At 43.8% G+C, this 10,783-nt stretch overlaps 1 protein-coding gene across 1 annotated transcript; it reads right to left on the reverse strand.

Annotated features, from left to right (window-relative positions):
* Window positions 1–2,952: 2,952 nt before the first annotated feature.
* LOC310876935 (choline/ethanolamine kinase-like) lies at window positions 2,953–4,545 on the reverse strand (the record flags this gene model as incomplete). Its single annotated transcript, XM_083790584.1, has 1 exon — window positions 2,953–4,545. One exon carries the CDS (start codon window positions 4,543–4,545, stop codon window positions 2,953–2,955), a length of 1,593 nt encoding a protein of 530 aa, XP_083646710.1.
* Window positions 4,546–10,783: the final 6,238 nt, after the last annotated feature.

Here is a 10,783-nt window from a genome sequence, read left to right on the forward strand (position 1 = left end):
GGGCAGGAGGAGCTTAATTACATCTCTGATGAGTTGGGTTAACGCTTGTGTGAACACCATTTAAATCAGAAAATGTTGAAATTACACTTTGGGAGTGGAAATCAACTCTGGATTTAATCAACTATTTAAAACAACTCCAAACACTTAACCATTACACCAGATAGTGTTAAAATTACACTTTTGGGGCTAGGCTGAGTTTGGTAACACTGGCGTGATCAACTCTTTCAAATGACTCCAACACTGAACCCAATTTAAATCTGAAGGTGTTAAAATGACACTTTGGGAGTTGAAATCAACTCTGCAATGTTTAACCCTGGAATTTCAACTCTCCAATTTTTGCTGTGTAAATAAATGCTAAACCATGTTAAACGATGTTCGATTGTATGTGTGGTCTGTACTAGTGAATAGTTTCTGAGTTATTTAACTTAAACGCCCAATGCATTCTCTATGGCAATAGCACAAACTTTGGCATGCTACTAGTCCTACATACTTACAGTACACCTAGCAACCCCATTCTAGCCTACTTAGGTTCATCTTACGGTGGACATGTTTGCCTGAAAAGGAATCTTTGAAATGTTTCATAGTTTTAGAAATATAGTGCTTTCAAATTTACAATGGGGCTCAATGGCAGACATTGGCACGTCAAAACCACTTTCACCTAGAAACTCCATTCACACTTTTTATTATTCAGCTTACTGTGGAGACACATGCTGGAACTTTTTACTTTGAAATGTTTTATAGTTTCTGAGTTATTTCACTTAAACGCCCAATGCATTCTCTATGGCAATAGCACAAACTTTGGCATGCTACTAGTCCTACATACAAAATGATGAAAAACGAGGATAAAAAAATTCAAAAATTCAATATATATAACCCATCGTTTTTTTTTTGTTTTTTTTTATCCTCAAAAATGATGAAAAACGGCGTGCTATAGTAAGCCGTACGATATGGGCTATAGCCCATGGTCCAAAATGATGAAAAATGAGGATAAAAAAAAATTAAAAAATTAAAAAAAACGATGGGCTATAACCGATCGTTTTTTTTTTTTTTTTTTTTTTTTTTTTTTCAAATCCTCAAAAATGATGAAAAACGGCGTGCTATAGTATGCCGTACGATATGGGCTATAGCCCATGGTCCAAAATGATGAAAAACGAGGATAAAAAAAAAATTCTAAAATTCAAAAAACGATGGGCTATAACCATAGACTGTAAAAAATATGGACAAAGCGTTCCCCGGGTCTAACATGAACGTAAAATGAAGCCTGTAATAATATGCTAATTCCTGATGTAAGTCGCCATCTTTGGTACCAGCTGGCCATTGGCTGGCTCCGTTTTGTATACCAGCTGGTCATTGGCTGCCCAGACAACGAGGCGGGGCTTCCCCCCTTCTTCTCCGTTGGTTTTTATTTTGACTCGAGTGGGAGGGGAATCCCGATCATAGACTGTAATGGTAGCCACGCCCCTCAGAACATACGCGATGGTTTTTTTTCTCTATGGTCATTTTTTTAATTAATGGGACCATAATTTTCCAAAAAGAATATTATGACATTAGAAATGAGACTTTAAACTAGTGACTGGAAGAAGAAAGTATTCATGACCATGTTTATTAAGGTAATACAGTCTAGGTGAAGTTGGGCCAAAATACATGGGCCTCTATGGAGCTATGGGGCTTTTTGGGTCCGGTCCAGCGCCACAACAGGCCATTATATGAACTACCGATTTCAAATGAGGCTTCACGAAATATCTGGCTGACTGCCCCCCTGGCTATAACCCATCGTTTTTTTCATTTCTTCATTTTTTTCAAATCCTCAAAAATGATGAAAAACGGCATGCTATAGTATGCCGTACGATATGGGTTATAGCCCATGGTCAAAAATGATGAAAAACGAGGATTAAAAAAATGAAAAAATGAAAAGAAACGATGGGCTATAACCCATCGTTTTTTTTTTTAATCCTCAAAAATGATGAAAAACGGCGTGCTATAGTTAAGCAATATTACACGAGAGGGTGTTGTTTAACGTGATTATTGCCACGACAGTGATGCGGTAGGGGAACTCGACTTCGTCTCGTTCCCTGGCATTACTAACCGAAACAGGGTCAAGTTAGGTGTTCTCTAACTTCCTATATCAGTCTGAATATAGAGCTAACATGACCACACAGCTAGGCTACATGAAACTCCCTGTCTCACTGACAGGAATTGTCCTCTCGTGGCGAGAGCTGGAGGGACTTTTACAATACATGCAATCAAGTAATCAGCTATGTTGGCAAATTTATCATTTGTAATGTAATCATGTCTTTTGTAATCATATAAACATGTGTGCCAACTATGTTGGCTAATTGATATCTGTAATAACGTCATATCTATTGTATAATGTATACTGTGTTCATATAGGTAGAGGCCTTGTATGAGCCCTTTGGGCATCTGGACTCCTACTCTTTTCCCTTTGCTACCCATTTTGTAGTTTTTTTTAAATTGTGCTAAATAAATCAAAAAAATTATAAATGAAATCTATTCTCTTTCGTTTTAGTTCATTTTGCAGTGTATACATTTATAGTTATATCGTCTAGTTTATATTATTATAACCTGTCCCACAGCACAGTACATATACTATAATTACACAACAACACACAATAACACAACAACTGGAAAGGGGTGCTCTGTGAAGGACATCCACCAGGCCGGGTGGACATTCTACAGTGTGACGTCAGTCATCTATGATGTGTCTGTGACATTATGACAACATATGTGTGGGGGCTAGGATTCGGCACAATCCGGGGTAGGTAGTGATGGGTGACGGACTGGTTCAGTCATTGGTGTAAAGTGTGTACACATTCTGTGCAGTGCTCTGGTTGGTATTAGTGAGTGCAAGTGTAGTAAAGTGGCTCAGCGCTCTTGGTTCTGCCTGAAGACCAAAGGCCATTAGGCATCTTACACAGTACATGTAGGTGGAAATTAGGTAAAGAGCTTTTTTAGTCTAACGTAGCTGTAAAACCGGCTCAGGGCATAGTTCAGGTATCCAAACTCAATCTTTGAGATCCTGGCCTGAATAACGGACCACAGACCCCAGAAAAAGTGTGATGCTAATGCATACCGGTTAGCTTCAATTAACATTTCCTCCTGGATGCGCGTCTGGTCCTCCTGTGTAGTATTATCAGGGTATCCGCCCTGCTCTGCCAAATAACTACGAATGAAATTAAGCTGCTGCTCTCTAGTTGGGTAGTTGTCTGGTGTGGCGTTGAAGAAAGGCCACTGGTTGTATGTGTAATCATACATCCACTCACAGAAGTGGTTCCCAAAGTCAAAGCCCCTGTAGTTGTAGCTGCTGTATTCAAAGTCTATGAGCCTGAGTCTCTCTGTCGAGGCTGGGTCCTGCCCATCCAAACACAGAATATTACCTGAATTCATATCATTGTGGCAAAATACCACTGGGGATGGGGTAGCTGCCAGCAACTCGCGGAGTCTCTCCAGCTCTGCAGGCAGGTCAAACTTAAGCAACTTCTTGAACTTCTTCACTTGCGCTTCTCGCTCAAACTTCAGCTTCATCACCTTGTCCATGTATGTATCAAGGGTCTCAAAAAGCCACTTTGGCTCTTTGTTGAAGGGCATCACCATTGTATGGAAACGAGCCATCTGGGTAGCGATCTCGGCAGAGATGGAAGGGTCTGAGAATTGCTCTGTGCGCATTAGGCTATTCGGTATGTGCTGTTCCAGGCGTCCCTGAGGAAAAGTGCCATAAAGCTTTGGCCCTAGAGTACGCTCTGCCAGAATAGCAAACATCACATTCTCCATCAAGGAGTCAAAGGTCACCAGCGAGGAGTCCTCTCCTCCTGCCACCTCAACGGCAAGGGACCGGCTGTTATGTCGAATAGCTCCATATATTCGGAGCAGGACCCTGCGAGGTTCGTCCCCCACACACTGAACATGGTCAGACAAAGTGCACATGTATAGCAGATTACTCAGTCCACCGCTGACAACGGTGATCTGGAAATGTGCTTCTGGAATGGTCTTCCATGAACCAGACAGGAACTCCTGGCACCACACAAACGCCTTGGCCTTCGTCTCCCTGTCAACCTCTTCACTCCGCCCACCCGGGTAGGACTCTGCATCCAAGTCATCCTCACCACCTTCATGGTCGACCAGATTTAAAGTGCTATCGCCGGCGGCTATATGGGCTTTCTTCTCCACGGCACTCTCATTCTCTGAATCTCTATTGATCTTTAGCTTGCTCTCTAGCTGGTCCTTCAGATCAACAATATTGTCCTCCAGTAGTTCACATGGCTCTTCCCAGGCTTTCCCTTTCTCCTCTGTCCAAAGGCAGCAGAGTCTCTCTTGAAGGCCGGAGATCTCTTTTCCCTTCTTCTCCAATGTCTTCTGGAGTTGTAGGATGGTCTCATCTCTTGCTCGCAACTGGTTTGCCGCAGTTCCCAGCTCCTCTTCTGTGGCTTTAAGTTTTTGCTCTGCAGAGAGGAACCGTTCAGCCAAAGCCTCTTTTTCTCTGAGCAGTTCATTTCTCTCCTCATTCCAGCTGTGCTCATTGGAAGCCATGTTATTCTTGAGATGCAATCAAATTTGAACGTTTATACTATCTGTTGTTTTTTCCGGGTTAAATACAAACTGAAAATATAGTTTTCAAAATAACTCTGATCACCTTGAATCAATCAATATATAGAATGACTCAGGTCTGATGTCACACAACATAAACTGATGTCATGTATGCCTAAAAATACAACACCCATTTGCGCATGTCCTTGTCCTAGAAAGTGAGCAGTGCTCTTCATCATCATACATCACATTCCTTGCTCAGTCAATCAGCTGAGCACATTCCGTGCTCATACAGACGCACATATACACACAAAGCTGTGCATAGTAAAAACAATTACACTTTTGGTATGACTTTCCTGTTGCTGACTTCATATCGATGATGACATCTTGGCCAAATATGGAGGGACGGATGAATTCACAAAATGTGAAGAATATTCACTCACAAAACCAAGATTAGGTGAAATGGCATGCTTTCCCTGTGGATTTCTGACATCATGATCAAACATGTTGATGATATCATAATGATGTCAGTCTTGACCAAATATGGAGAGACTTTTACAATAACCCGACACTGTTTGTAGTATAATTATAATGAAACAGGTATAAAACAGGTGTGGGGTCTCGCTAGGAAGCCCTGAGCAGGTGAGTGCAATGATATGGAAACCAACCACAAACAGGCCAGAGTGCGGTGCGAACGAGTACGACACGCCCTCGGACAGGTTTTGGGAGGAAAGTATGAGAGTGAGAGTGCCATGGAGTCTCATTAGATAGATAGATATATACTTTATTAATCCTCAAGGGCAAATTGAAGTGAAGCCTTTTGAAGCAGTGTGAGAGGATGCCACTACGCCCGCTAATCAACAGGCGCCAGTTGCGGGAGGAACGACACGAGACTACTACTAAAGCACACGCACTCTGTACTAGATAGATAGATAGATAGATAGATAGATAGAGTGGCAACCCAGGGGAGAATACTAGACTAGGTACAGATTCACAATAAAATAAGAGGCTCAGAGACAGCTTCACCATAAACTTAAATTGTCTTTTATTTAAAGAGTTCGGGAAAGGGGAAAACGGGGCAAAACTTCAAAAAGGGTTCCTCTTGTCAGGGGCTTAGGCTTCTAGTCACTTGCCGTCCTGTGGGTAGAGCAGAGAGAGAGCCAGTGACTATTTGAGTTGGGGGAGAGTGCTGTAGGCTCTCCAGTTCAGTTGGCTTGAGAGATCTCCCTCATCCCAGCCTCCTTATGAACAGAGATTCCTCCTTTCTCACTCCTCCATTAGTTCACACTCACTCACCAGACAGCTTGGGCGTCGGCTCTTTAACAGCTTCTGGTGATTGCCTTACTGGCTGCAGGTGCGTCCATGTCCAGGCTCCCATTGGCTGCAATACCTGTACAGGGTGATATACTCCCTCTATCACCTCCCCCAGCCTCATTCTGTGGGGAATAGGCCTGGCTGTTTCCCCTGGTTTGCCACAATCAATCGATCGATCGATCGATCGATCGATCGATAGATAGATAGATAGATAGACTATTTTCGTGTCATGCACACCTTGTGCCCAACCCTCATGGGTTTATAAGACACCATTTCACATTTGCAATTACAGCATTTTTTGACAATACATAATTTATGCATTTTACAGCATGTTACATTACATAATTCATTATATTACACCTCAGATGTATACAGAGTATTCTGTCTTCTTTCCCAAGCTTGACAGATACAATCTGCAACAACGGAAGTCCCTTTGGCAAAACATATCTCCATTTTTAAATCTAGGAAATCCCCACATATAGAAGACATCTTATTAACCAAAATATCCCTTAAGTCATCGTATTTAGAGCAGTAAAACAAAAAGTTAACTTCGTTTTCAATTTCATATAGATAACATAACAGACAATATCTCTCATCTTCAGGGGTGGCATTAAACCTGCCAGTCTCCAGTGCTAATGGTAATGTTCCTGACCTTATTTGAGCACAAAGAGATTTGTTTAAATTATACTTCACATAAGGTTCTACAGTGTATATGTCCTTTATAAGGCAGTAGGTTCGCAACTTAGGTTTGTACCATAGGTCCCTACCCTACACTAGTTTTCTTTGTATCTGGAGAACATTGTATTTCTAATTTGGCTGAACATTACATTGTAATCTATTTTGAAAAATAAAAAACAAATCATTTGAATAAAATAAACTTCTCAGTTCATTTCATCAGTACTCACCTGAACCCCTGTAAGAGTAAAAGAAAGCCCATACTTAGCCGGAAGGATCCCGACGCCATCAGTAGACAAAGACTGGAAGGGAAACGTCATTAATTATTATTACTAGCCCTTACCCGTTGTGAGATATTTGCCCCCCCCCCCCCTGGTGGCCGCGGGGGGTACTGCGCCCGGTGCGTTTTTAATTCACTAATAAATTCCTTATGCCTGTGTGAAAAGTGGGAGTGATTGGTGTAGGCAATGAGGAGATAAGTGTTTGTTTCTGACAGACAGACAGACAGACAGACATTGTTAGAATTATAGTATGATGATGGTGATGATGATGATGATGATAGTATGATGATTAACCACGTTTGTCTCTGATTCCCTGAGTTCATATTGACATTCCATGGCCTAATTCTCTTGACGAACACTTGCGTTTCAGTTACGAGGCCCAGAGGAAAGAAGACATTATTATTATGTTTTGAATACAATTGAACATTGATTGCATTTTCAGTTTTTCAGTTTGCAGTTTGTGGCTAAATAATTGGGGAAATAAACCCCTGCTGCGGCATGTTAAACCCTGTTTATTCCGATTCTGTGTGGTGACTTTGGTATCAGACTTCACACATAAAAGTTTCAAAAAGTCTCACTATTCCTGAAGTAGAACATTGAACATTAAAAGGGTTTTGAAAAAGGCGGGCCACATACGTGGTGATCCGGGAACCCTAGGCTGCAATGCCAGCCTGACAGCGAGTCACAGGTTCAAATCAAATCTCGATCCTGAAGACCGCGTGTCACTCCCATCTTTCTACCCATTTCATGTCAGTCGTCTGTCCTATCAATAAAAGCATAAAAGCCCCCCCCCCCCAAAAAAAAAAAAAACGGGTACTCAAAAAGTTAAGAGGATAACGGGCTTTATTAATTGTTAAAATACCAATGTTTCGACCATCAGGTCTTCATCTGGTCTTCCTCCCCTGATCTGTTCACTAAACATTGAATAGTTTAGAGACTATGAGAGCTAGAGCTGAGTCCAATAACGACATGGTTTCCATGGGTCTTTTGTACTTGCTGGCTTTAGAAGGTGACGTGTCGGCCCTGTTTGTCAGCTGTCTCTCTGCCACACTGCTGGTGGGTGCCACTGACACACGTTCCACGGCCAGGAGTTATTCTTCCCGCATTGAGGTGATCATCCTAAACAAAGCTGTCCCGTCGGGTGACAGCGTGTTTGGTCCGCACTTCAGTGCAGGTATGTTTCTATACGTTGCTGTTACGATCGCCTGCACTTAATAGTTGACTGTGATCTTGACTGTGAGCGCTTGTTGTGTTTTAGCCTTGGAGCTACTCACTCTTTCCTGCGTCCTGTTTGGCGTGTTGTGAAACAACACCACGCCACCTAGGTTGGTGTTCCTCCCTCTCCGCAGTATTTATATTCATTTGGTGTCTGTGATGCCATGAGTATAAACATGGGCTCTTGTTGTTTACAGTTGTGTTCTTTACCTGGCTACCGCTGCAGTGGGTACAACAACTGTGTACGTTGGCCTCATTAAAGCGGGTGAGTTTGTGTGTCTTGCTGTTCCTTCCTCAGTGACTAGTAGTATAAGAGTAGTATTTTAATACAGCCGTTGTGCTTTCAGGGCCAGCACTACACCTGCTGCTTTGCTGACCTTAACCATTCCACACACACTCGTACCGCAGTGTTCGAGAGGGCTCTTCACACGGCCACGAGTGGTCCTATCGTTGGTCGCCTGAATCGGGGCCCTGGTTGATTGTAGCCCATATCGGGCATCATTATATATATTCCTCCTGTATTAACGTATTCCACTTGATCTTGGTTGCTATATGTATTGTGGTGTCTCGATGGTTATTCACTGCCCAGGTAAGCATACCCCCGGAGGCCAGCAGAGGCAGAGAGACAGGAGAACACATAAACCACTGGGAGTTGTTTTAGAAGCCAGGTACATACCCCATCACCTGTTGGACCAGCTGGGATGTGCGTCACAGGTGTTCGCCCATCAGACTACAAAACTTTGCTCTCTCTGCCTCAGAGGAGATCACACTCCGGGGGGTGAGGTAGAGACTGCTAGGGCGGTGAGTCGAGAAAACCACTATCATTCACTGTCACCAGCCAGCCACATACCATGGATGGAGAGGGTGGTCGTCGACAAATGCATACGAGCACTGAGCACAGAGGCCCGACAGCACGTCGCACAAGTGAGCCGAGAGGTTGGTAGAAACATTAGAAAATTGGCAAGTCACTCGCGACATGATGAAACACACGCGCACCGAGGCACCCAAGCCCGCCACCGACGAGCGCTCTGGCCGGGACCGCCGCCAGTCCAGAGGGCCGCCACAAGGCCCGCCACCACCGAACCGTGGTGGCGGCTCCGACCGGTCCCCAAGAGCAGACAAGCCCCGGAAATGCTACGTATGTTGGAGGTTAGACCACATCGCTTGGGCCTGTCCCGAACGAGGCCGCGATGTGTCAATGGCCAGCGTGTCCTCGGAGAGCGCCCGCCCAGCGCTACACACCCAGACCAGAACAGTTCACTATCCCGGTGAAAATCGATGGCTCCGACAATATGTGAGCCGGGTGCTGGGAGTCCAGAAAACACACGATCGTGTGATAGACCGATTTTATTGGCCAGGCGTGAAAAAAGCCATAGAAGAGTACTGTAGGAGTTGTCCGGAGTGCCAGTTAACCGCTCCACGACCCTCTCAGCGCAACCCACTTATCCCCCTACCCATTATCGAGATACCATTCTCTCGAATTGCCGTGGACATTGTTGGCCCGTTGCCCAAGACGAACCGGGGCCAGCGATATATCCTAGTGATCCTAGATTATGCTACTCGATACCCCGAGGCGATACCATTACGCGCCGCCACGGCCAAGGCCGTGGCGCATGAGCTCCTCATGTTAATCAGCCGGGTGGGGATTCCGGATTCCGTCCTCTCGGATCAGGGTACGTGCTTCATGGCTCAAGTGATCACGCAGCTATATAAATGGCTCAAAATAAAACGAAGAGCAAATGCAGGTGCGAGCCAAGAGGATTTGGCCGCTTGTTAGAGAGCACATGAAGCAGGCACAGCAGGCCCAGTGCCGAGTCTATAACCGCGGGGCCACCCAGAGAGAATTCCAGGTGGGTGATAAAGTGCTGGTATTAATCCCCACGTCGGAATGTAAATTCCTGGCTAAATGGCAGGGGCCATATGAGATTGTGGTTTGATAATGTATATATTGCTGACCAATTAATTTATTAAAGACTTTTGTATATTGGTTACACACGTTTCTGCCTTGCCTATATATATATTACTGTATACTGAATCTGTGTTTGGGAGTCATTACGTGCTCAGGTTGTCCAGTATTGCATTTAGTAAATATCTCCTGGGGCGCAATTCCCCAGGTGGCGTAGTAGGCTACCTTAAGCAATACCACCTTGCCACACATGCAAGCACGCGCATGCGCTAGCGGGCATTAACGACTTTTGCAAGATAATTTGCGGATAAAAATGACCTAGGGCGCATGGCTTTGTCAGACTTTGGGACTCTATTGGACTCTATTAGACCACCGTAAAAGATGACTTTGCCAGTTTCCTCCAGCAAAAGTTTAATTCTATTTTAGATACAACATAGAGATCCTGTTATATGAGAACGGCTATATGGCTTGGGGCTGGCACGCATACATTTAGTCACATGACACAATGACACATTGCAGATACATGCTATATTGCTTTATATTTCCTACCAGTCAAACAGATTTATATAATGACACTTCTCTGGGAGTAGTATCTATAATATTTGGTATAAGTTTCACCCTGCTTTATTATTTGAACAGTACGCAACAGTAGGAACAGTAGGCCTAAACTAAAGCGGTTTCTTTTTGAGGGGCTCCTATACAAAGCTTTGTGTATGCGTGTCTGTCTGTCTGTTTGACCACGGAATGTTATCAGCTGATTGACTGAGCAGAATGTGATGTATGATGATGTACTATATGATGATATGAGTACGCCTTCACACGAGTGTGATTTTTTTAAACAACTTTATCT

The sequence above is a fragment of the Protomyctophum parallelum genome (genome assembly GCF_964188405.1).
Source record: "Protomyctophum parallelum genome assembly, chromosome: 19".
Lineage (NCBI taxonomy): Eukaryota > Metazoa > Chordata > Actinopteri > Myctophiformes > Myctophidae > Protomyctophum > Protomyctophum parallelum.